The sequence below is a fragment of the Euprymna scolopes genome, chromosome 28 (genome assembly GCF_053919585.1).
Source record: "Euprymna scolopes isolate OS-2025 chromosome 28, ASM5391958v1, whole genome shotgun sequence".
Taxonomy (NCBI): Eukaryota; Metazoa; Mollusca; class Cephalopoda; order Sepiida; family Sepiolidae; genus Euprymna; species Euprymna scolopes.
In genome coordinates this window covers 51404606-51432394 of record NC_136509.1, presented here as the reverse complement: position 1 = coordinate 51432394, position 27789 = coordinate 51404606, and the positions used below count along the sequence as shown (strand labels likewise).

General features: G+C 31.3%; 1 protein-coding gene across 1 annotated transcript; it reads right to left on the bottom strand.

Moving 5' to 3' along the window:
- Positions 1–27171, bottom strand: LOC145249615 (kxDL motif-containing protein 1-like). The gene is made up of 4 exons (XM_080111342.1): positions 26753–27171; positions 19284–19436; positions 7784–7830; positions 1–3146 (listed from the first exon to the last, which is right to left on the bottom strand). The coding sequence occupies exons 1-4, from the start codon at positions 26872–26874 to the stop codon at positions 2977–2979; spliced, it is 492 nt and encodes a 163-aa protein (XP_079967468.1). The 5' UTR covers positions 26875–27171; the 3' UTR covers positions 1–2976.
- Positions 27172–27789: the final 618 nt, after the last annotated feature.

The window sequence follows — 27789 nt, the reverse complement described above, 5'->3', positions numbered from 1 at the left end:
TATTTTTTATAATTATTATTATTATTATTAATAATAATAATTTTTTTTTTAAATTTAGCTGGAATTTTTTTCCAGACAAAGACTGGTAAATAGAGCCTCTCATTATTTTATGTGATACTTTTTGTAGAGAAGTTTACGTAAGTTTAACTGTAGTTAACAGAACAAGAAGGGGTTACAAACCAAACATGCAACAAATAAATGTTACCAAAGGCAAGATAACTTACTCTTCTACCTACCTGGATGAGTTTATTTGTGTTTTAATATATTTTAAAGAATTTTTGGAGTTAAAAACAAACCGAGTGCTCACTCTGTTCAGTCAGAATTAAAAAGAAAAACATGGCTGCTATAAGCATTACGCAAGGACCCTTCATAATTAATTAAAAATCGAAAATTAAACAAAGTTTTGCTAGAAACACATCCAACACATGCCATCAATCATGCGAAAATGTAATTTGTTTAATCTTCGATTTCTGAACGATTATCAAAGGTCCTCATGTAATGCTTATAGCAGCTATGTTTTTTTTTTTATTCTAACTGAACAGAGTAGACACACGATTTGTTTTGAACCAAAAAACGTTTTAAAATATGCAAAAACACAAAAAAAAATCTTATTCAGGTAAGCAGAAGAGTAACTTATCTTACATTTGGTAAAATTTATTTAATGCATATTTTTTATGCCCCTTTTTTGCTCCGTTAATGACAGTTAAACATACAAATAAATATAAATGAACTTCTGAATAACAAACACAGTGATGAGATTATCTTCCGTGGCATCTCCACCCCCTACAAGCAAAAAATTACCAAGATGGCAGCATCGTGACTGCTCTCAGTAAAATTTGATTTTCCTCTGTAAAAAAAAAAAAAAACTACTTGATCAAATGAAGCAATTTTTTATGAGAACATTCTAAAACGGTTACATACATCATAGAAATTTTCCTTTTTCTTTTCTTTTATATTTTTGTTAAACTGCATAAGTAACCATAAAAGTTTTACTTTCACGATTTCACAATCCATTGAGACACCATTTTTTGCAGTTATCTCCCCTGTTATCACAAGATGTATTCTGTTAATTATTTAAGTATTACTTGCAATTCTTCAAAAATTATTTCGATTAATAATTTTCTACTTTATCATTTTTCGTCATTTTCAGATATTTTACTAATTTGAACATAATTAAGTAGCTACCATTTGTTTTAATTGAAATTCGATTTTGTGGCTCTCGGTTTTTGTTTTTATTGCCAAAATTCTTATACTTTAAACTTTTTGCAAAAGCAAATCATTTTTAACTTCTGATTTTCAACCATTTTTTAAATCCAAGCAAAGAATTATCTCCCTTTAATTCATTGGTAGCCATCTTGTTTGAAGACAGAACTAATACTTAGATTTGTAGTGACTAATAATTAAAATGAAAGAGTTCTTTCCCCTTTAACTTTACAGTTAAATGAATAGTTAAATGTCATATAAAACTAACTGTACGTGTCCGGCATTGTCGGGATGTGATAATGTGATTTTAGTTTTGTTATTTTTTTTGTTTGTATAATTTTTTTTTTTTTTTTAATATAGATACAAAATAAAAATTAAATTTTAGTTGATATATATATTTTTTTTATTATTTCAATGAATATTAGATTAATATTAAATCTAAAGAGTGAAAAGCAAGTCACGTATAAGCAAGAAACATAACAGATAAACGTGCAAAATGGTCACATGTTATTTATATAAAAAAAAGAAATGAAAAAGAAAAGTTCATGTAAGGTAGAGAATATTCAAGTTAAAATATGATTTATGACTTTTACATTATTTGAATTATGCTTGCAAATGTAATGAATATGAATATATCAGAGTTTCTCCATACAAGAATATGATTGGTTGGTGTAAACCATAAATACAGCCGCCTTTAAGAGACGTTGAAAGATATGCCAAAAGTCTAAAGCTTACGCATAGTACCAGCTATGACTACAAACAACGGTTCATTAAGGTGATTTACTTGATTACTGTAACCAAGACCACTTATTTACTTCAAACAAATATATCTCTTTCTGGGACATATTACTTAGAAATAAAGGCATCATTTACAAATGGTGTGTCATATGATGGCTTTTCTGTAAAAAATATTATAAGAGATAATTGTATAATTGAAATCAAATTACATTTTTTTTTTTTTACTTTTTAACAATATGGATTAATGATGAAAAAATAAAAAGGAAACGGTTGTTCAGAAAGAAATATTGATATCTTATGATGAAAGCTCCTTAGATCTAAAGTTGAAAATCTGGCTGGATTTATTTTATATATTAGAAGTTGAAATTATTTCCAACTTTTCTCTAATATACGTTTAATATACTTTTCTCAAATATACATTTACTATTCATGTAAAGGTGAGCAACTCTTTCATTTTATTTATTAGTCATTAGAATTTCAAACAATTTAGACATTTATTCAGCTAAATGATGAAACGATCTGTTCAAAATATGATTCTTGTCTAGAATTCAACCTAATTTAAAAAAACAAAAATATAGAAAAATATTTATTTAGCCATGGAACAAAAATATCATATTCCAAAAATCAAATAAATTGATCAAGCAGTTTTATTTTTTACTAAGAAAATCAAATTTAATGAGGAAGTGAGGATGGTGTGTCACGTTCCATCATCTTTAATAAATAAAGGTAGTTACCTCCTCCTTATTAACCTCTCCAGAAATAGAAATCAAAATAAGCATTGTAATGAATATGATTTACTATTAATTGCTATAAATCGTGAAACAAAAAAAAACAAAAAAAATTTTATACATAAAAAAGAAACTTGATAAATTTACATAATTTTTAGAATATGACATGTTTTGCTCCATGATAAATATTTTTGAGTATTTTTTGTTTTTCTTTTGATTAGGCTGAATTCTGAACAAGTATCCAAAATATTATATTGAGATTAATCATCTCAGAAATCAAGGAACTCTCAGAATTAGAGACTTTCTTTTAATTGTTTGTTTGTGCAGTTTGTTCATTGTCAGAATGAGAGTCTGCCACTGAAGACGAGGATGGACATACTTCGGAATCTCCTGCTTTTGATGAGGTGCTTGTTGAGTCTTGACTAGCACTTCCATCCTCACCATTTTCGAGGACAGTCAGATACACATTACTGCACGCTGCAAAAAAAAAAAAATGGAGAATAACAAATTTGAATACAATTAATAAAAAAACGAAAAATCTATAGGGTGGTCAAAAAAAAATTTTTTTTAAAAAAGACAACTATTTTGGTTTTTATTCCAAAATTGTATTTTACATTTTTTTTTCAATATTTTTCAGGTGGCATAGACAGCAGGCCTGGGAGATTCTTTATGGATTCAACTGGACATTATACTACATGGCAGCAGATAAAAAGCAGCAAAGCATACTTTGCCGTAAAACCAGTTCTTCTGACACAGATTTTGGCAGGAACAATGTACCTGATAGAAAATTCAAAATTTGGCAGCAAAATTTGGGGAGACAGGAAGTGTGGCAAATATCCACAAAGGCCATAGTGGTTGACATTGGCATAAAATTATAACTGAACAATGTTCAGATTTTATTTAAACATTTGGAGGAATCCATGAGAAAATTAACACCCATTTCTCACAAGAAACTGTCATTTTGAGAACATCAGTTTTAAGAATCCTCCATAATGACTTCCTTACAAAATTCTGATCTTATAGAGGCAAACTGATTGCAATAAGGCAGAACGAGAAATATTTTGTGAATATATCAGTCAAAGAACTTAAAATTATCCTAGTTTGTTGGATTTGATTTCCTTTATTGAGGAGGTTCAATCACTTGAGTGAGTATAGCAATAAGTAGAATATGAGCTTCTAGGCTCAGGCTCAACTCCATGAACATACAAAGTGACTGTGTTTTTTTTTTGTTTTTTTACAAAGGAGCAACCACTTATCAAGGCCCGGAGGCCACTCGAGGATAAGGGTTAATTTTGTAAATTGGATTACTTAAGGGAATAGTTCATCAAGAATTTGTTTACATAGGACTTAAAGACAATCAAATTGTAGTCAGCTGGAAAGCAGGCAAATGGAAGACAGTTCCACAGGCATGCAGTTCTAAGAAAGAAGCGTTGTTCATGGAATCTACGTTTAAGTTTAGGCACAGAGTGTGGGAAATTATTGATAGTGGTTTTGGTTAGACGAGTGTTTTTCATGAAAGTTTGACGAGGGGGGGGGCATAGATTGAAGCTCAGACAAGCACTTGCCATGAAAATAACAATAAAGCAGGCACAGGCTCGAAATATCTCTTCTGTGGGAAAAAGGTTGCAAGAAAAAGAAAAGGGCGTCCCCCACTAAGCTATGAAGTTTATTTTGAACCCTGTCAAGGCATGATAAGCTGCTTCTAGCAGCTCCAGTCAAGATGTGGCAACAGTACTCCATCGTTGGACGTACCTGGCTTTTATATAGGTAGAGAATTTCATCAGGAGTGAGATATCTACTGGAGCGGTAGAAGGATCCTACCATTTTGCCAGTGGCCTTGGCAACAGATTTGATGTATGTGTTCCATTTCAGATCAGGAGTAAAGGTCAAGCCCAGAAACTTGTCAAAACGTGCAGCCTCCCTAAGACGAGAGCCATTCATTTCGATTGATGGCAGATGAGAATTAGAGCGGTGATGGTGTAAAGATAGGAGCTTGGTTTTAGATAAATTAAAAGTAACCAGCCACTTTTTTCCCCATTGTACCACGTGATCAAGATCAGAGGAGAGAGAATCAGAGAGAACTTTGTCATTTACGGCCTTTGATGTGTTGCCATAGATGGTAGTGTCATCAGCATAAATGTCAATGAATGAACTTAGGATGTTATTTGGAAAATCATTAATGTAGATCAGGAAGAGAGTTGGGCCCAGGATGGACCCCTGAGGGGCTCCAGCATTAATACTGTGAGCTTCTGATTTCTGCCCATCAACTACTACTCTTATGAATCTATCTGACAGAAATGATTTAATAATTGAGAAAACATTTCCAGCTATACCATAGCTGGATATCTTATGAAGTATACCTTTATGCCATACCCTATTAAAAGCCTTTGATGTGTCAAGAGCAATTGCCCTAGAAAGGAAGCCTCCATCAAGAGATTCACTAATTCTATGAGATATAACTGTCAGCACATCTGCTGTAGATCTAGCAGAATGGAAACCGTATTGTATGTCACTAAGAAGATTATTTTTGCTAAGGTGGTTGACTACTTCTCTATTTAACACAGATTCCAGCAACTTACTCATGACACACAAGAGACTAATTGTTCTGTACTGTGAGGAAGATGACCGATCACCAGAATTCTTAAATACAGGGCATACTGATGAGGTCTTCCAGGGAAGCAAGTATCCTTAAGACAACACTTAAACAGCTTTGTAAGTATGGGAGCTGCTCAGCTACTTTGGATTTAACTGACTGAGCATACAACTCTCTCACGTTTTTCATTACTCTTTTTGTTGGCAGTTCTGAAAGCGGCTTTAGTCTTAGTACATCTATTAGGTTGGAAGCAATGGAAAAAGTGATTTCTGTGTGCAATGGCAGCAGCACATTCTGGAGAGAACCACGGCTGGCTGTTAGGTTTTTGCTGGAATATTTTGGAGGGTATAAAGTGGTCTATACCTACAATTAACCATTCTGTCAGGTCTGATACTATAGAGGACACATTATTCTTAAACATGGAATGTAGAGGTAGATCTGTAATAAATGTACAAAAACTATCCCAGTCAGCTATAGTGTATTGATATATAGTACGATGGAGAGGTATGTCTGACGACCTATTACATTTTGCTTTTATCTTAATTTATACAACCGAGTGGTCGAAAGATCCAAGTGGTGATAGAACGGAAGATGAAGATAGCTCAGGGCAAGTTGTGAGGAAAAGATCTAGGAAACTTGCATATGACTGTTAGTATCAGGTACACGGGTGGGTTCTTGAAAATCTGAATGAGGTCATAAGCAATAGAGAAATCATGACAGAACCTCCCCTCATCATCTGTCTTGTTGCGTACTATCAGATGGAATGGTATAATTGGACCATATCTCTTTTAGAAGGCGGATGAGAATTGGGTGATAGTGGATACAGGCTGTTACATTACACTCATGTGGGTGAAGTTCATTCCTGCATTTATAAGGTTTCAATTTCAACCCTTATCCTAGAGTAGCCTTCAGGCCTAGATAAGTGGTGAGTCTTGTAAAAAAAAAAAAAAAAAATCTTTCATAACAAAAATATTTTAAAAATACATTATTTTAGAAAAAAACAATACAGCTTTATAATATTTTGAATTTCTATAAAGCAAAAAGGTGTGTGTATGTGTGTGTGTCCATACATGTTGTTAATGGTTAATTTGGATGTTATAACTAAATCTTTAATGATTAAAACTTTTTTTTTTATGATTTAAGAAAAAAGCCTGTTTACAATATTAGTTCATTGGGCCAGAGTTGTCTCTCTTAAGAATCTTTAATTTTAAACCAAGGAAGTGTTACTGTGCGAAATTTTGTGCTTTTCTACACCACGTGGTAGAGAATTCAAAATTATTAGTTCATTCTTCAAGCTCATATGCTTTCCAAATCTATTCTTCAATTTTTAAATTGTGTCTCAGAAATGTCTTGGGCGCTTGATGCTAGTATTTCAAGCATTTGAAACAAATTGGTTAAGATGAAAGAGCTTAATAAAGGAGTTCCATATGAACTTAATGAATAAATGCCTGTGTAATGAAGATCTCTTGCAAGGATGTAAAAGAGTGAGGGTCACGCGTGCTATGTGGTCAAGCACAAAGATGAGAAGTGCTATTAACCTTGCTAACACGAGCACAAGAATGAAATGCATGTGTACCACTGAATAAGAAACAAGGCTGATAGCATGGAAGATATGTTAATTTCTTATCAGTGATAGAGGTTCCAACAAACCTAAAAAAATTTGCATTCTTGGTAAGAGGCAGTTTTTCTTTTGTGTTCAAACAATTAAGACCGGCATATGGTGTGACATAAATGGATACATTTTTTGCTGCATTACATACAATTTCTAGTACTTGTTCAGAATAATAACAAAAATCGCAGAATTGAATTTCAACTAAAACTAATGTTATCTACTTAATTGAAATGTCGAAATTAGTAACATATCCAAAAATTCCAAAAAATGATAATGTAAAAAAAAAAAATTAATTATTAATGAAAATTGGTTTTGGAGAAAATTACAAGTTATACTTAAATAATAAACAGATTCTAGGGTAGGAGTTACTTCCCTTGTTTAAATTACATTTCAAAATAATAATGGTGGACTGGATCGCTGCTTCAAGAAAGTAAATGTTTTATATAATAATGTAGTAATATGTTATTTCGACATGACAATTAAGTAAATAACATTGCTTTTAATTGAAATTGACATGTTAATTTTTTTATGGAAATCGCTTCAGATAAGGTGTGAAGCTGCTTGATGTAAGGAGCTAAAAATTTTAATAATACTACTTCAAGGTCAAAAACTTGCCAACAAGTGTTAGATGGAATAGATTATGATCCAGAAAACAGCAGTTCTTCCCTCTTTCTCAGAAACGTCATTCCTGGAATGTGAAGACTAAATGACAAAATAAAAGAAATGAGAAAGTAAACCTAGGATCCACTTTCTACTCTCCATAAAGTAGATTGACTTTCATCTAAAAGCAATTCAATTTCCAGATTTTCGATCTTGTTCCGAGCAAGCATCCAATGTTCATAATTTTACCCTGCTGCCAAAAACTTTCAGTTTATTTCAGAAATCAGTCAATATTACAACTTAACTTACCTGAAAATGCATCAGGATAAATCTTACTTAATCTCTGTTTCAAGTTTCTGCAAAAGATAAATTAAATTTTAAAATGATAAATAGTTTTTAAAAAATTTTGAATAATTAAAATATTCAACAGAAGAAAGTCAAATGTAAAAAAAAAAAAAAAAAAAAAAAAAATCAAAATAATACTGATATTGTCTCCCCTGTGATCACTTCAACAAGTAAAGCAAGAGTTGTCTCCTGTGATTGCTACGATAATATAAACGAAGATTATCAAATGTTTTGATGTATTTTGAATGTAATATTTGATTTGTGAAAATTTGCATTTTTCTCAATTCAGGAGGCATTTTCAGTGCCATATGCAGATCAAAGTATAGTTTTCTTGCCATCAAAAGTAATTAGGAGAGTAAAAAATGGATCCAGATTTACTCTTGCTTCCCTATTTTTTTCTTTAGTTCTCACATTCCATGACCGATGTTCTAGCAGTGTCAGATGTTGCCATTAAAAATGAGTGATGAAAATATGAATTATTAGACTAACTATCTTTCGAAGCTTATAACTACTTGAAAAATGTAATTTAAATTAGTGTTGAGACGATTCCTAATTTTTATACGATTCCGATTCCGATTCCAGGAAAATATTGATTAACGATTCCGATACCAAGTACGATTCCGATTCCGATTCCTAGGGAATTATTGTTTTGAAATATACCAGGTAGTTTTATACTTATGGTCGGTAGTTCCCAAATATGTTCCCTAACTTTGGAAGAGATATTTTATGTCTACACCGTCATGTTTTGGTTTAAATAAAATTATTATATAGTAAACTAAACGGAAAAATTAGCAAAATTTATTTTAGAGAAAATTTATTTTACTTAATTGGAATACAGAAAAGAAACAAAGAAAATAGAATTTATCCTTCAGAGCAAAAACAAATAAAATAGAATTTATATAACAGAACAAAAACAAGAAAATTAGAGAATAATTTAACACGATTCATTATTTTGGTCCTCATAATTTACAGATTTAATGAATTAAATAAAAAAAATATAGTGGAAGAGAAAGAAAATATATACTAATTAAATATAAAAAAAGATAAATATTTAATTTAATAATTTATAAATGAACGTGCGTAATGAAAAAAACAATATACCACGTGACATGGCGCTGTAGATACAAAATAACCCTTCCAAAGTTAACGACCATATTTGAGAAATACCATTAATCGAAAGTTTTTGTGTTTTATACCAAAAGGTAGGTATAGCGAAAAGTTACAAGTAAAGGAATTTCAAAAACGATTTTTTGTTTGGCTATTGATAGTTGTATTTGTGACGGCAGTTCTTCAGACCTCCATAATTCACAAAGAATAGTTAACACCTATTGTTTTTTCTTACTTTTTCATTACTTTTACACGTTGTTTCTAACGTGAAGAATAAGTTTAGCCAAACTAATTTTGAAATAGGGTATATCAAAGGAACACATATAAAAATGATACCACTATAAAAAACAAATGAAATACTAGATAAAATTGAGCAAAAATAGTTACCAAAATTACAGAAAAAGATAAAACAAAACAAAAAATGGTGAAGTTTGTTGAGTGAAATGAATTATTGAAAGAAAATTAATTGAACTAATAGAAATGTTAAATAAAAAAAATGTCACATTTCAATATTTTTTTAATAATTAAATTCTCAGGGTTATCGAAATTAAAAATTAAGTGATTTTTTTTAATTAGACTTATTTCGAAGCTTGTTACCTTGAAAAATACATTTTAAACCCTGTTTTTTCTTTATAAATAAATTGAAAAAAAAAACGCAATTAAAAAAATTTAATTGATAATTGAAACTTTAAAAACATTTAACATTGAAAAATTACTTATCTCACAAATTAACATCCAATAAAGTAGATCCAGTATTCATACAGGAATTCGGTTATAATAAACATATCTTTCCCAAACTTAAAAATTAAATCTTTTTTTTTTTTTTTTTTTTTTGGAGAGAGAGTGCTTTAAAATCGCCGGGGAATGCCGCCTAAAATTTTAAAGAAGTAAATTTTAGGAGTTTAGTGCCTTTCAAAGACGGTTATCATAATTTATTATCATCCTTTAATTTCCTTTTTTCCTCCCCCACACCTTTCCATGTGGTTCAGTAGTTAACCAGTGCTCCTGTTGCTGTCAGTCAGCTATCTTTACCTAAGTTTTAATTTCTAGTTAAAAGAATTTTTCATGAATAGAATCAGCATTTTTAAAAATTATTTTTTTAGTTGTATATATTGTATTTACTCTTTGAAGTTAAGGAAGGTTAAAAAAATTGGTGACTTAGGCAAAAAAAAAAAAAAAAGACACTGCGATTTCGACCCTCACTAATAAAACTGCTCTGAGTGACCAGTTGGTCATTTTTTTGTTCCTTTTCTTTTTTATTTTGCTCCTCCAATTCATTTGGATGCTTCATAGTTAAATGTTTTAACATGTTGGTTGTGGTCATGTTAGATGGTTTTGTTCCTCGTGATATTTTAATTTGACAGACTTTGCAAATGGCTTTCAACTCATAAGTTTCCATGCAAGACTTTTTTTGGACTTTGAGGCCATATTAGAAAATTCAGTTTATCTGTAAACAAATAAATTACTATTAAATTTTGTTTTAAAGCTAGTCACTTATTTGGATAATTAATTGAAAATAATCCGCTAAAAAAGACAAAAAGAAAAAATATAAAGGGATGGAGCGGTAAATTGTACCAACCAGTAGTTAACAAAAAAAAAAAAAAAAAAAAAATTTATAGAATTTAATTTTTGAAACCAATGTATAAAAGTTTACATAATGAAATGTAAATATGCATTTCTTTTGAATTTTTTTTTTTTTGGTTGACTGTGTTCAATTCACACATGGTTGATGCGGTTCAATATTGCTAAACTATAAGTCTTAAGTAAAATTCTATTTATAAATACTTTTTAAAATGAAATTATTTAATTAATCGTAAATATTATTTAGACATAAAAATTAATTGATTACAACACCTTTTAAAAAATATATATTAATTTCTTTTTCGTTCGGCAAAAAACTGCGTCAAACACTTTTTTAATTTTCAATTTAAAATTCTAGAAAAAAGATTATATTATTCTGCTTTTAATATAATCAAATTCAGGGTTTTATCTTTCTGGAGAAAAAAATTTTTAAAAATGGATTTTACTTCAATGAAATTTTTAAAAAAACAACTTGACTGAATTGAATTAATTATCCTTAAATTAACGAAGGGGTTATTTAATAACTTTAGGTTTGGAAGAGATAGGTATGGGGTCGGTTTTTTTGAAACTTCAAAAGAAGCCGACTACTGTCACAATTTTGCGAAATAATACAACGTGATCAATTTCATTTTAGAGATATTTCTTTCAAAAGCCTTCTTTTAAAAAAAGAAAAAAAAGTATATTGTTCTATTAAACCTTTTACTGTTTAAATAATTTGACTTTGCTCGTTTTAAGAAAATATAAGTTGAAAAAGCATTTTCATTCACTATTAGAAGATTTGTCAGTAAAAAAACCAGTCGCCAAAAAGATAAGCGTTTTTTTTTTTTTATTTTTACTCGCAATGTAGAGCCCTGCATACTTCTTTTCAAGTTAACTCTTTTGTAGTTTTGATCACAATAGATCTGAATGAATGAACCTTGTAAGGGAGGGGCACTAAGCATTGCCCTGTTAATAATGAATTTCTTTGGTTTCTTTTTATAACATGCTGCATTTCTCTCTTGCAGTTAGAAATATCAGGAATTTTTTTTATTTTTTTCAACATCAGACTAAAAGAATCGTAATGAAGGAATCGGAAAATTAAGGTATTTTTTAACGATGCGATTCCGATGCCTCCCAAAATACACGATTCTTACGATTAACGATTCCGATTAATTATCCCACCACTAATTTAAACCCTAATTTTTTTTTTCAATAAAAGAAGCAAAGACCAAATTTTAAAATAATAAAAGGTTTAATAGCAAAATATGCAATATTTTTTTAAAATCGGTTTTCTTTAAAAAAGATTTCAACAAATTCAACAAATTTTAACTTACTTTGACTATAATATATATAAATTCCAAAAAATCACTTACCTATATAAAATACTAATCAATTGGTGCTTCCATTCTCCATTTATAAGAATTTGTCCATATTTATATTTTATTCCATGTACTTTTTAAATAAAAGAAATTTTTAAGCAAGGATTCAAAAATACCGCCATTTTAAATTCTCATATCAGATGGTCACAGAGTAGGTTTGTCTCCCCTTCTTAGAGTTGACAAATACGGTGGCTTAAAACCGCCATAATTAATCTCCCTTTTTATTTCTGACATGTGTTTGTGGTCAAAAGTTAGTCAATATAGGTCATCGTACTTGAAAAATGATCACATCCACTCATAAGTAAGTTCACTTATATAAACAAACCCCCTCGACAAATTTTTGATTTTTTTTTATTCTCTTAAAGAAATACATGAGTTTTTGATTTAAAATATTTTATTTCTTCTTTATGGAATGAATTTTTTTTAATATCTTAAATAAAACAGCATTGAATGAAATAGAAAAAATTGATGTAAGAGTCCAATATTTACTGTACAATATTATCAAAATATGAGTTTCCACTTAAAAAAAAAAAAAATCAATATGTTTTTTTTAAATAAAGGTTTGAAACTTTTGACTTTACAGGTAAATTTGCACATAACTATTCATTGTTTTGGTTTGTTTTAAATTATATTATTTTATTTATTGATCTTTTATCTTCAATTTGTGATATAAACCTTAGGTGAGAAAATTAATTATTTTCATTTTAATAGATATTTCAAAATGGGAAAGGGGGAATTTAAAAAAAAAAAGGTTTGTCTAGAATCAGTTTATTGGAAAGAGCATAAAATTTTACATTAAACTTGCAGGTTTGCATAAAATTGTACCAATAGAAATATTTTGATAGATTTATAAAGTGAAAAAATTGAAAAAAATTTAACTCGTAAAATTCAATTCATTTCGTAGAAAAAAATGGCTGCATGAGCGCGTGCATGCACTTTGTAAACACTTTTTTTTTTTTAATAAAAAATCATATTTCTATTATGTTTTAAACAACTTTAATAGTTTATTTTGGAAGCATATTCCATAGAGAAAATAAACAACCCACTTTTAAAAGAGGAATTACGAGCTTTTTATATTTTATTCGCAGTTTTGTGTTAGGTGTGTCAAAATTTCCCCAAAAATTCTGACACACTTACCGATGTTCTGACAAAAGGAGAAGAATTGCTGTTTTTTAGGTTGAAATTTATCCATCTAACATTTATTGCTGGCTAGTTTTTAACTTTGATGTAAGTTTTATTTTAGCTTGTTACATCAAGTGGCTTCATGTCTTGTCTGGAGCGATTCCCATTAAAAAAATTGAATTGAGTAAACAGCCATTGATTATAAATTTTGGTAGATTTTGTAACCAATGTAATCAAGGAGAGTCACACAATTTTCAATGGGAAGGGGGAGCATATTTTTTTCAACAAATTACCAAAATAGAAGACAACTTTTTGTGCTTCTAGATCACACAATACTTGAAACCGCATTCCCCCAGAATGAGTTCAGCCAATTCCATCCATCACTGCCACTGCATCCTTCACAAAGGTTGACCAAGACTGACAATTTGAAGTCAACATTTGGGTAATCTCTTGCAACTCACTGTTCCAACAGTAAACTTTGTAGATTTAGAAAGCAAATTTTGGGTCAGCTTTAATGATCATTAGCTAGGCTCTTCATTGTCCGCGTTGCTTTTTCCAACCCTGCAGGGAAGCTGGGGCAATTGCTTTGTAGATGAATTTTTCTGGTTGACAGTGACTAGCATGACCAAACCATCGTATGCGTCTAGTAACAATAACTTGTTGAACAGAGTTCATTTTACAGCAGAAATATAGTGTTCTGTTTGAGAAGTGACACAGACCGTGATAATTGAAAGTTTCAATCGCCTAACACAGGGCTCTTCATAAATTTTTGAACGTTGGGCCCTATTGCTAAGTTTTTAGAGCTACACAGGCCAAACAAATTTTTTTAAATGATCTGGACATGCTTTATACTTTTTTGTTCATTAGCTTTGCTTTTTATTGAAACTGGTTCATCTAATCATTTTCTCAACAAAAAGATAAATCACCACACTATTCATATATTTCCATTTTTTACATTTCTCTGAATATTTTTACGTTTACAATAAAAGTAACTTAGAGACTCCTGGCCTAACATTTTCCGCTCTCATTTGCCAAAATTCACTGCTGTAAAAGATTGTTGGCATGAGCACTTGATAACTTGATAGATTCATACTTTGGTATTGCACTTTATTCTAGATCTTGATCAAAACCAGGAATCGGGTTGGTAGAAAGCATGCAAGATTGTTGGGGAATTTGACAGCAAAGTCAATTCACCATCAACCCTCAGTAATGACATTATTTTTTAATGCAGATTTGTACAGAAAAATATTGCATATATCAATACTTTTTGGGATATTTAATGCTGACACCAGTAATTTTGGAAAAATGTTTTTTGTTTCAAATTCTTTATATTCTTAAGTTTCTAATATTCAGAGTATTTACTTTGTTTGCTGGTATATCAACTTTTTGTGAGTTATTTAATTCCAAATCTAGTAATTTTTGGAAAAATAATTTTCATGCTTCAAGTTGTTTATATCTTCATATATTTATTCATGGTGTTATGTTTCGTTTGGTTTGGTTGTTTTGTAGAGGAAAATTGTTGTATTTTGTTTTTGGCTTTATAGAAAATGATTGAGTTTTGCAAAGAGAAAGAAAAAAAAAACAACATCAATGTTTGATGCATTTAAATTGAGACACTAATATTCTCAGACAACATGACCTGGTAGCACAAGATGAAATATAGGGAATTAGCTTGTTTTTTCTTTGTTTTTTTTTTGTTTTTTTTTTAAGATTATCAACTTCTGATTCTTTAGGAAAGTGTTTCAAAATGGTTACCATTTTAACTAAAATAAATATGATTTTAATCTTATATTATGTAGACTTTCTATTGTTCAGAAAAGTAATATTTCAGCATTGATATATAAAGTGTAATTAATTTAAATAAATGTTGATCAATTTATAGTCTTTAATCCAAGGAATTAAGACCGCTGTGCACTGTTGATCGAGGGCCTAAACCACTTATTAACATTTCTATTCTTTTATTGTTTTTATTTTTACACTTTTTAAGCTATATGCAAATCTATATATCTATAAAAGTGAAAATGTTTGTCTGTCTGTGTACATTTCCCTACCAAATAACTCTGTCAATTTTCGGTCTACAGACAAGATTTTACATAAGGGGTATTGAGTTTTGGGAAAATCGTTTTAATCCGTTTTCAGACAGAAATTTGGCTGTCAAGGGGTCAAAGTTCGATGATTTGACCTTTGAAAACTACCAAACTCCTCCGTCAATTTAGGGTCTAAACACTTGAAATTTAAAATGTAGGTTACTTAGACATGGATCTAACTTTATAATTGATTTGAGCCCAAAAAATAAATGTAAAGGGTTCAAAATTGGGGTCAAAGTTAAAAACATATTTGACTTTTGCGGTGTCTACCAAATTACTCGGCAAATTTCTGGTCTAAGCATTTGAAATTTTACATAAAGGGTATACAGAGATAGGGCAAGCTTTTCAATTGGTTGGAGTCGAAAATTTGAGCTAGCAAGGGGTCAAAGTTAAAAAGATTTGACCTTTGCAGTGTTCAGCAAACAACTCAGCAAATTTTGGGTATAAATATTTGAAATTGTATATAACGGGTATTCAGACATGTGGCAAGCATTTTAATATGCTTTGGGGCAAGGATTTGGCTGCCAAAAGGTCAAAGTTTAATGAGTTGACCTTTGCAGATTCTACCAAACTCCTCCGCCAATTATGAGTCTAAACACTTGAAATTTTAAATGTAGGTAACTTGGACATGGGTCAAACATTATATTTTGATTTGAAACCAAAACAATAAATGTTACGGGGGTCAAAATTGGGGTCAAAGTTTTAAAAAATTGACCTCTGTTGTCTCTACGAAATTACTCAAACAATTTTTGGTCTAAACATTTGAAATTTTACATAAAAGTATATTCACACATAGAGCAAGTTATGAATCGTACAAAGGACGCGAGCAAAGTCGGGCAGAAATGCAAGTAGTAAATAAGGTTGGTTTAAGATTAATAGTGAATTATAAGTAAATAAGTTTGGAGTTAAGGAAAAAAATAAATAGCAAATAATTTTGGGTTTGAGATTAATAGTGAATTATAAGTAAATAAGTTTGGAGTTAAGGAAAAAAATAAATAGCAAATAATTTTGGGTTTGAGATTAATAGTGAATTATAAGTAAATAAGTTTGGAGTTAAGGAAAAAAATAAATAGCAAATAATTTTGGGTTTGAGATTAATAATGAATTATAAGTAAATAAGTTTGGAGTTAAGGAAAAAAATAAATAGCAAATAATTTTGGGTTTGAGATTAATAGTGAATTATAAGTAAATAAGTTTGGAGTTAAGGAAAAAAATAAATAGCAAATAATTTTGGGTTTGAGATTAATAGTGAATACATTTGGAGTTGGGAAAATAGTAAATAAATAGCAAATAATATTGGATTTGTGATTAATAGTGAATTATTAGTAAACCAGTTTGGATTTGAGAACAATAGTAAATTAATCGTAAATAATTTTGGGTTTGAGATTAATAGTGAAGTAATCTATCTGTCTATAAAAGTGAAAAGGTGTGTGTGTGTCTGTGTACATTTCCCTACCAAATAACTATGTCAATTTTAGGTCTAGACACTCGAAATTTGACGTAAAGAAATATTGAGACTTAAGAAAATCTTTTTAAATCGGTTTTCAGCCAGAAATTTTGCTGTCGAGAAATGCAGTAATCGTTTTTTCATAATTCTCATCAGTTATCTTGTATGTTTTTCCTGTATATGGGTTTCAAAATCTGAATTTCTGGATTAGACATGGAATTACCCGAAATCTGTCTTTAAAACCTGAGGAGAAGTTTGTGAACAGACAAACAGGAACTACAAATTTACACTTTAATGAAACATAATTTTTTTTTTTTTTTTTCCCATACTGCCATTTGATTTTAACACTTTGAGATTTAATAAAGGGAATTTTTTCCTCAACCTTTACCCTGGACTTAGACAGGAAGTTTCATCGTGGCAAGAAGCAACATTGGAAAGATGAGAGACAGATCTTGGCTCTTGGGTATTCTATGGCAAAGCAAATAAACATCTCCAAGACTTTTCCACCATCACTACAGAGAATGGCTGGCACGATGTAATCCTCAAGATGAACTTGCTGTAAAAACTAAATAAATAACCAAGAAAATAATATGTAGCTCAGAGCAAATAATGGGGTTATTTTTCTTTTCAATTGCTTCCATTATTTCAGAAACAAAAAGAAAAAAGAAAATTATCAACACTACAGAGAGGCATTACTCGCTACTAAGCCAATGTGCCAACGAGACATTATATAATGTGCCAATGAGACATTATATAATGTGCCAATGATACTACAACTGTTTCTGTCAACAACACGACAATGAGCAATCTGGTGGGTTTGAAAGAATTGCCTATGTAATGTTAAAAACAGCTGTCACATTATACAGAGTGTTTAAAAAAAACATGCCAAATTTTTATGCAGTTTTTTCAGGTCTACAGCATTGTAATGGACTGAATCAGTGTTTATTTGATAGAGTAGTTAGTTATCAAAGTTTGATTGTCAGTTTTACCACCGTCATTAGTATAACTTCTGATGCAATTAAATTGTGGGAAGATCAATCAAAATGGTGATTCCTCAGCAGAAGACATTTTGTATATTTGCATTCACAAAAACAAATGCCGTTGTCACAGTACAACATGCTTGTAAAATACAATCTGGTATTGATCCACCCTATCATGAAAGAATTCAACAGCGGATTACAGTTTAAAAAAAGATTTAGTTTTTAGTGATAAAACAATTTTCCATTTTAACGCCACAGTCAATCATTACAATGTGTGCATTTGGGGAATAGGTTACTCACATAAAATTGTTGAGCATGTAAGAGATTCCCTTATGCTGTGTGTCAAAACAAAGCTTATGGTCCCTTTTTCTTTGAAGGAAGCACTATTAAAGGGCAAGACTATCTCGAAATGCTCCAAAACTGGATATTCACTCTACTGCAAACAGATTCGAATTACTTCACTTTTCAACAAGGCAGAGCACTAACCCATTAGCATCTTAGGGTCAGAGCTTATCTAAATGAAAACGTGTCTCGGTGATGGATTGGGAGGAGAGGTGCTAAATACTTTACTCTGTGCTTGGCCTGCCAGATCAACAGGCCTCATCATGTGTGACTTTTTCTTGTTTAAAGACCAAGTTTATGTTCCACCACTTCTAACAAGTATCGATGACTTGGAAAGATTGACTTGGAAAGATTGACTAATAAAGATTGAATAATAAAGATTGAATAATGCTGCAATCAACACAGTAGACTGTGGCATGTTGAGGCACATTTGGGAGAATTACTTATACCAGCTTGATACGCTGCCAGTGGTGGCCACATCGAGCATTTCTAAAATATGAAATGAAACTTGAATGTATATACAACACGTGTTCATGATAGAGGTTTGTAATGTTTTTCATTTTTGATATATTGAGTGATGATTTTGGCATATTCTTTTTGAAACACCCTGAATAAGATAGAAACATAATCATTAATGAAACCAGTTTTGGAAGACAATTAGTGAAAATTGAGTTTTGCTAAAAAAAAAAAAAAATTAAAAAGAAAAAAAAAGAAACCGATTGGAACAAGGGAGGTAAATATTCTCAGAAAACTTAGAAAAATATTACCAAAACTCAATTTTCTCTAATTGTTTTTGAAAACTGTTTTTATTAATAACTAATTTTCTATCTGATCGTTTTTCATAATTTTTGGATATGGTCATCACTGTGATATGATAATTAGAAAGATACCACTGGTTTTACTAAAAATTCAATATCTCGATTTTCAAATTTTGCTAATATAATGAAGTGCCGAAAAATTGGTTAGGGGAAATAACTCTTCTTTTAGTAAGAGTTATTATCCTTAACTTGCTTTTTTTTTTTTTCTTACATCTTACTTCAGTCTTATTATTAAATCAAAACTAGTTTCATTCTTAAATTAGACATTGAATATAGCAAGAACTGCATAGACAAGAGATCCTGGGTAATGTTAGTCCAGATATATTTTTCCTGATTATGTATTTTCAGAAATAACTATCAGATCATCTATTCTGCATAATTTTTAACTTGTGATAGCCATGTTGGAATTTGTATTTATAAAGTGAAATTACACACAACAAAAAAACGTTGGACTTCAAAAAACAATATTTCAATTTAAAACTGAAATTAAATTTTTAAATAATATTGCAGTTTTAAAAAGAATGTTTCAATTTCAAAAAGCAATATTTCAATTTTAAAAAAGAAAGAAAAATTAAAAACACAAATAAATGTAATTAAATGAAATTAGTCTTTGAAAACCTACCGAATTCTTTTAAACACAGTATCCAAATCTTTCTTCATCTCGTACAGAAGTAACGTGTCTTTTTTAAATTTGTGACAGGTGGCTTCGTAGCGCGATGAAGACAGCAGGTTAAAGTTTATCAGCATTTCATTAGTTTTTTCATAGCGTGATAGCCTGAAAAGGAAAAAAAATATTAGCAAGTGAATATTTGAAATCTAGAAATAATACTTAGACTTATAGCTAGGGATAGGATTAAGAGAGATGAAAATTTTAGGAAAAATTGCTGTTGCCATCCAGAAGCAGGATTAAATGCTATCCGGTTCGATAATCACCTAAAAATAGTTATATTAAATTCATATACCCAACTGATTCTCCTGTTTGTAAAATAATGCTTCTTTTTTTTTTGGGGGGGGGGGTATTTATTTACTTTATTTTTTTGTTTTTACCCACTAAAGTTTTTCAGGATATTCATGCCTTAATCGCTTAAAAAAGTAAAATCAGTACTTATGCAGATTACGGACTGTGCTGAAATGATAACATTATTTAGAAATCCATTTTAACATGAGGAAAGGAGGGCATTTTGTAGCAATTTAATAAACAAAGCATACTGTAAAAATTGAATTTAACTTGAAAATCTTATTTAAAAAATAGCATAATGCATATTCTGCATAAGTACTGAAAAATCTCTTCTTTTTTTTTCATGGAGAAAGGGGTAACTACTGGTCCTCATCTATAATTTTACTTTTTGGTTTCCCTTATTTTTTATTTCAATAAATATTTGGCAATGAAGAGCAAATCAAGGTAAACCAGAAGAACATCCGATTTAAAGTCTGTCAGATTTTGTTCCTGATATTAAAGACTTCCAGTTTTGAGTTGTTTACTCAAGTGGTTTGCCAAGTTTTGTACTTATTTTTATTTATTAATTTATGTATTAAATCATTAGGTGAAAGTATAGAATTGTTAAGAACCCCCCCACCCACCTACCTTGCTATGTTAAGAATGGCTTTCTAAATAATTTTCTGCAATGTGAGATAAATAAGTTAACCAACTTACATGTCATGATGAAGTTGGTGATCAGTGAAGGATTGGTTTCTCTTTTGACTTTGTGAAACCTAATGACATTTTTGGCTCTAATTTTATATGTCCTGTTGACAGGAAGTGATTTGCTTATGTGTCAGTTGCTGATTGAAGCATTGCTTCCTTCCAGGAATGTCTTTGAGAAAGTTCTGATGACAATTAAACTTCTAGAGAACCTTCTTACTTGTTACCTGTACTAGAGTTCAGCCGGTTTATAGTCTACAGTAGGGTCCATACTATGGCCCACAGGCCAGATCTGGTCTGCCAAAGTCTCTAATCCATCCCATGGAGTTTTTATGAAAAATGTAAAAATATTTAGAAAAAATTTTTAAAAATGAAAATGTGGAAAAATAGTGTGGTGTTTTTTTTTTTTGTTCAGAAAATGATTAAAAGAATGAGGTTTAGGAGAACGAGTTTCACTAAAAAGCAAAGCTAATGAGCAAAACAGTATAAAAACACTGTTGTATTATTGGACTTCGCGGGCATCGTCAAATCACCTAAGTGAGGAGATAATTATTGTTATAGGTGGTACATGTTTTCAACATGAAGAATTCAATAGAGTTGAAAACGAAATATTTTGATATACGTTTGGAATTTGGGAAAATGGAATGTCAGCTAAATATATTTATAAATTTTTACAGGAATCTTAATTTGGTAAATTAGAATTTAGTTAATAACGTAGGAATGGAGTATATGACAAGCATCAGGTGATTGGCTTTGTGCTATGTTGATATAATTACATAGAGAGGGTCGGCTACCAGTCAGAGAGGAACCAAGAGTTGGGTCCTAGCTAGCGGCTAATTAGCATAGAAGATATTGTCTCTGCATTCGGAAGAACGCGACCTTAGCATGATGTAGAACAAGAGAAATTACAATGCTTTGCAGCTCTGATGGAAGTTGAGAATAAAGTTATACATATAAAATTACTAGTGGGGAGGGGAATTGTCCAGTTGTAAAATATGGTTAAATATGATATTTTAAAAATTAGAATCAATTAAAAAAAATAGATAAAAAATTTTAAAAAACGGGACTTAGATGCCATCAGTCAAAAGTGAAACCAAAAGCAAAATTTTGTAAGCATAAAAAAGAAAAAAAAAAATGCAGTGTGGTGGACATGAACTTGCAAAAGTAAAGTTCGTAAGCGAACAGGTTATCGATCAGACCATAATGACACAGGTGTTATGACACTGCAAATTTAGCTTTTTAAAATGAAACAACGAATCGACCGTTTGTGCATGCACGATTAACAAACAGCGTCAAAACTAAGGTTTTACCTCCCCCTCCCACCCCATTCAAGCAAAACAACGTTTCTACATTAAAAAATTGGTGATTTTTTTTCTAATTTTTCGATATTATGTATCTTTCTAACAATACCAGGTTCGTACCTGTTCAGTGCAGATGACAAAAGTTTTTAGCGAACATACAAACACACAGACGGTTGAAATCTATATTATAGATAACTTGGTATTTGGTGTTTCTTCAAAGGGAGACATTTGTTACATGACTTCAAGGAAAAGACCAACCGAGTGATAGAACTATTCGTCACAATGAAGAAAGCTTGTGCTTTGTCTGGTCCAAGCATATAAAGACATTTATTATTTGTTTGTAAAGGACTGTCCCGTGAATGTTTGTCTTGATGTGAACAGTAGTTATACACTAGACACACGTATCCATATGGGTACAAGAAAAAAAGATCATTAAATATACATGCAAATCGAGACATTACATACACTAGACGATACAGCTTGGTAACATGCAGACATATATACTTACAAAATATTAATATTATATACACACAGTTATGCTACATGTAGACATCCGTTATATAGATCAGCTATATAACAATACAATCAGGTCATTCTTTTTTTTTTTTTTGCTCTAAAACTCAGCAATATGGCCCCTCCGTTTGAAAACTTTGAAATTTTTTTTTTTTGACTCCTGATAGAGTTAGGGTCACAATTTAGCGATATTTCGTAATCTTTACACTAGATCCAAATCTGATCAGCCTACTATCTATGGTGCTGGAGAAATTTCGGCAGCAGTTTACTACTTGTGCTGAAATAATAACATTATTATTTAAAAAGACATTTGGTTATGGTTTGTTTGCCTTGTTTACAAAGGCTTTCTGCAGTACTGACACTAGGCAAATTTTAATGTATGGATGACCAATAGTGTATATAATCCACCTAAAAATATAACTTCTATAATAAAAATATATTTATGTTTTTTTTTTTTGCCAATAGTAAAATATAAGTTTTATTATTTTTCATTAAAAAAAAAAGATATTTCATAAATATACTTTTATAATAAACGTTCTACTTTTTAAAGACTTATTTTTAAAATGTTTGAATAAAAACAAGTGAAGCATGCATAGTCCCCCGTGAGTGCACAGTGAACGAGGCAAAAAAAATGACTAAGTTAGCATTTGCCCCCCCCCCTGCCATTTAGCTCCAAATGTCGCCAGGGGACATCAAATCTTGGTGAAAATGAACAAACGGTGCAGTTTTAAGCCTTAACATATGTAAATTTGAGTTCTGCACCATGCAAAAAAAGAAATGACTAAGCCCATCATTTGGCCCCCTCCCCATTTAGCCCCAAAACTCAATAAGGCCTTAGCATATTTAGATCTGAGTTCAGCACCATGCAAAACTGCTAAATAGACATACACAGAAAATTTTGGACAAATATGGTAAAATAGTCCCAAAAATGGAGTGTTTTTATTAGCCCTAAAAGAGCCCCTGGGGCACATCCAAGAGTTATCACAAAGTATAGACAAACAAAATTATATAGAAATCAGTTAGTTACAACTTTTCAGAAAGTTTTATAAAAATACAAGGCATCAATTTTTTTAATAAGCAACAAAAGTGTCAATTTTAGCCATTTTAACCTGAAAGACACCCCGACGGAGGGGGACAAAGTTTTCCCGGAAAATCCGTTCTTTTACTTTTTTACTCATATCATGTTTAATGTTTGCGCAAAATTTCAAAAAATTCCAAGGCGTTGTTATTGAGAAAAGTGAGAATGGACACGGGTGAATTTACAGGTCCACCCTCCTTTTGCCGGAGGACCAAAAACAGTTTGTAATATATTTTTATTATAAAGGTTATATTTTTATGTTATAAAAGTTTGAATAAAGATTTGATGAAAACCTTTTTATATCATTATCAGTGAAAAGAATTATCAAGATTTTAACGATAAATTATGTATGCTGTTGATCATCCATAGATTAAAATTTGCCTAGTGTCATACCGCAGAAAACCTTTGCAAACAAGACAATGTGAACCTTTAGTTTATTGAATCTCAAATCAAATATACATTACAATAATGAAAGCATTAAAGGAATACAATTTAACATAAATTACAACAAATTTAGGCATGAAGCCCTAAGAAATTTGTGGATGGAGGGGGTTGTGAGTCTATCTATTCGTCTACAAAACTTTGAGATTACTCTTAGTTAGCAACTTTCACCACAATACTGCATTCACACTGTGCAGTTAAACCGATTTAAAGAACTCCAAATGTTTTAAATGTGTAAAGATTGTGTGTGTGTAAAAGTTTTTTCTTTGTTTTATATTATTAAATTAAACATGAGATGTAAAAAGTTCATTGGGAAAGGAAAAATCTTAAGTTTGTAATAAGGTTCGATGAATATGAATGTATGTACAATTTGTGAAATGAATGATGAGGAGTGGGGAGATCTAGAAAAACATCCCAAAATAAATGTTGAAATCAAACAAAATGCCTATTGTTAGTAAGTAATGTTATGTTAGGTCCCTCCCAACACTTGTTTAAATGTTAGAATACTCACTGTTTTCCAGGAAATCGAAAACAAACAGGTTAGTCTCTAAATGGGAGTGGTTCTAATAAGGGACGCGAAAAAATAGATAGATTGAGAAGGAAAATGAGACTGTAAGGTGACTTCCAAGAAACAAGACCTGTAGGGAAAAACTGCGGCAATAGAAATATGAAGTTTGGACATCTTTCAGACGCTCCCTAGCACCAAAAAACAAAACAGGACTGGGATCTCATTTGTACCACCAAATAAGAATCTTTTTAAAACAAACTAACCTATTTCTACAGGATGGGTTCCAAAGAACCCAGGACTGCATATGCCATACTCAAGGAGGGAACACATACTCATACCTGACTCCTCAACGGATGCACAAACTAGTGTAATGCACTCACCTCCTAGCAAACTTCACTTGAAGCAACCTTCTCAAATTGCATCTGATCTTCACCTTAAGTAGATGTTTAAAGTAAGCCACCAGATCAAGATCCAAAACAGATATCCTCTCATAGACCTCTTTGAGATGTGTGACCGACGTCATCATTCTCACTACTGCTAGGATAGCTAGAAAAAAACGTTCTTTTCTTCCTAGGCATCGACTGATCAACATTGTCAATGACGTAAGTGGCGTCGAAGCCCAATGAGTGCTTGGCGTTGATGTGAGCCTTTACCTCTTTGACATACTCCCATAGTCGCTGGAGTTTGCTGCAATAGACTAGGCATGCTTAACCGTTTCTACTTTGGATATAAGAGATACCACCTTAGGCCTTCCTTGCAAAGTTTGGCAAAGAGGGGCAATGCGTCTCGGACAAGCCGCCAGGTCAGGGAAAACTCAGAGTTGTTGACATAAGCTCGACCTGGCATCCAATTCCATTGTGAGCTGATAGCCGCTCCCCAAAGAGATCCGAAGGGGTACCCACCACTAGTTTCCAATAAAGTTTCTTTAAGAGGATACTGGTCCCCAGCGCAGTTTTAAACGCTGCTCTGTATTCAGCAAAGAACTTAAGATTCTCCCCTCAGCCTATGACGGCCTTCAGCCAGGGGTCAGATTTGAGGATAGGCGCTCCCAATCACAGGAACTCATGGAACATCTACCAGTGAACAATCCAGGAAAGCCAACCTTTTGGCATGTCTGTGATATTTCCGATTGGGCAGTCCCAGGCCTCCCTCACTTGGACATTGAATACAAATTTCCCTACAAACATAGCGCTTTCCTTTCTTTCAAAGAAGCAAGGAGAGGAGCTCTATGAAAGTTTGAAGATGTTTTGCAGGCAGAGGAAGTACAACAAATCAGTAAAGGATGAGTGGGAGGACACAGCTGGCACATGCCTCCGCTCGACCCTTCACAGACAATCTCTTTCGAATTCAAGTCTCTACCAACGATTTGACCTTGTACTATACTTCTGACCAGTTCTTATCCAGCTGCAGACCCATATGAAAAGCTTTGATGAAAATGGCCTCTTTAACTTTTTCATAATGAGCGAGTGCCTTTGTCACCGCCTAGATGTCTGTGTGGTTCGACACGCACATGGTGATGTCATCGGTGAACACAAAAACCGGCAGTCTCTCCAACACATCCCAGGAAGTGACAGTCGATCCTATCGTAGGCCTTGGATTGATCCCAGTTGATCAGCGCAGCTTCAGGGTCATCTTTTATTCCCTCTATGGTCGTGCGAATCATATGCAGATTGTCTGTAAATGGATCTTCCCTTCACAGCGTAACTCTGGTCAAGTTTGATCTTAACCATAACCAGCCATTTTTGATATACAGAACTATATATGTTAACTACGACTACTGCTTTCATCTAACAATTTAATAAATTAATTAATTTGGGAAATTAAAACTCTAGGCGAAAGTTATTTTAATGAATTAATATTACAGATGAAATTTAATATCAGGAACTGAATTTGATCAGACACCGTTTACTGAGGACTTTGAGTTGAGCATTATTCTGATTTTCCCAAATTAATAATAATAATAATAATAATAATAGTTCAAAGGTGAGAAACACGCACAGTGAAAAAGAGATTATCGAGTTTTTTTTTTTTTTAATTCGTTAGAAATACTTTTTGGCGTAAAAATATCTAACAAGAGAAAAATTATTTTTCGTTAAAAAAAAAAAAAAAAAAAAAAGAACTTATGCAGAATACGGACCGTGCTGAAATAACGTTTATTTAAAACCCCATTCTTAACATGTGGAGAGGGAAGGGGCTTCTTAAACTATTCTGTACTTTCATTTAACAATTTAATAAACAAAATATACCGTAAATAAGGCCCGTAAAAATTGAAATTAACTTGAAAAATCTATATTTTGCATAAGTACGGAAATAATAATAAAAACGATCGCCAGCGATTAAAACATTGAATTAATGTTAGATATTCCAGATTTGAAATTAGAATATTGAATTGGAAATATTAATTTATTAGTTATACCATTTTATTCGCCTTAAGCGCATCTTTTTCTTTTAACATAGAAAAGAAAATGTAATAAAATTATTTAAAAAAAAAAAAAATCAATATTCGCATGTTTTCAAAGCCATTTCTTCCATTTAAAAACATTCACCTCATCGGTATAATTTAATTATGAATCAAAGCTTTGAATCTTGTTTTTAAAATCATACGTACATTTCTTTCTGTGTTTGTACCATGCAACCCACATCTTCTTTGTTAATTTGAGAGGTTAGAGCCTTTGTAAAGGTTGTGGCGTAGTCCTCGCCTGAAAAAGAAACGATCTGACTATCCGACATTTTGTTTTTGCGATCTTCAAATGTAGAGTTATTTCCCCTTGATTTAAAAGTAGGAGACTTTATACCCTCCGACGGGTTCAGGTTGATAGAGATTACTCTGATGACTGGAAAGTTATTGAAAAGGATTTCAGGTTATTTGTCAGTTTTCACGACTGAGACAATTTTTATTCCTTTTCTCCACATTAAAAAACGACCCTGGTGTCTAACTCTGTCCCGTGGGGAGGCATTGTAAATAGGAACTCACGGTACTTTTCTCTCATGAAAACCCGTATGTCGAACAACGCGGTGATTGAGTGAAAATCGTCACCATGCGTAAAAGTTCCGACTTGTTTCTTTTCATCATGTAATAGTTACGTTTATTTATTTATATATTAAAAATAAATACAAGAGACAATTTTTTTCAATATTGCAAATATTTTTTTTTTTTTAATATATTGTCTTTAAATAATTATTTATGAACTTTTTATTTATTTATTTATTTATTTATTTACAAAACTATTGAATGTGAAATCTTTACTGATTTAAAAAGAACTTTTTCGGTAATATCATCTACTGGATTCGTATTTATTATTTAGGTTAAAATTGAATTTTTCATATTTTTTATATTCGAAACTTTAAGTTATCTTGGAACTCAGGAACTGTTTCTGTTAAAATATTCATATTTTTGTAATAACTAAATGTATCAAAAAAAAACTTATATACATAACAATAAATAAACATACTTCATAAAGTAAACAAAAAACAAAATATATTTAAAAGTTGGGGGGGGGGGTACCACATAATATGCCAATAGTGGAAACAAACAAGTCGGAACTTTTACGAATGGTGGCGATTTTCATTCAATCACCGCGTTGTTCGACATTTCGGTCTTCATGACAGAAGAGTACCGTGAGTAAAACCGTGGCTAGTGAGAAA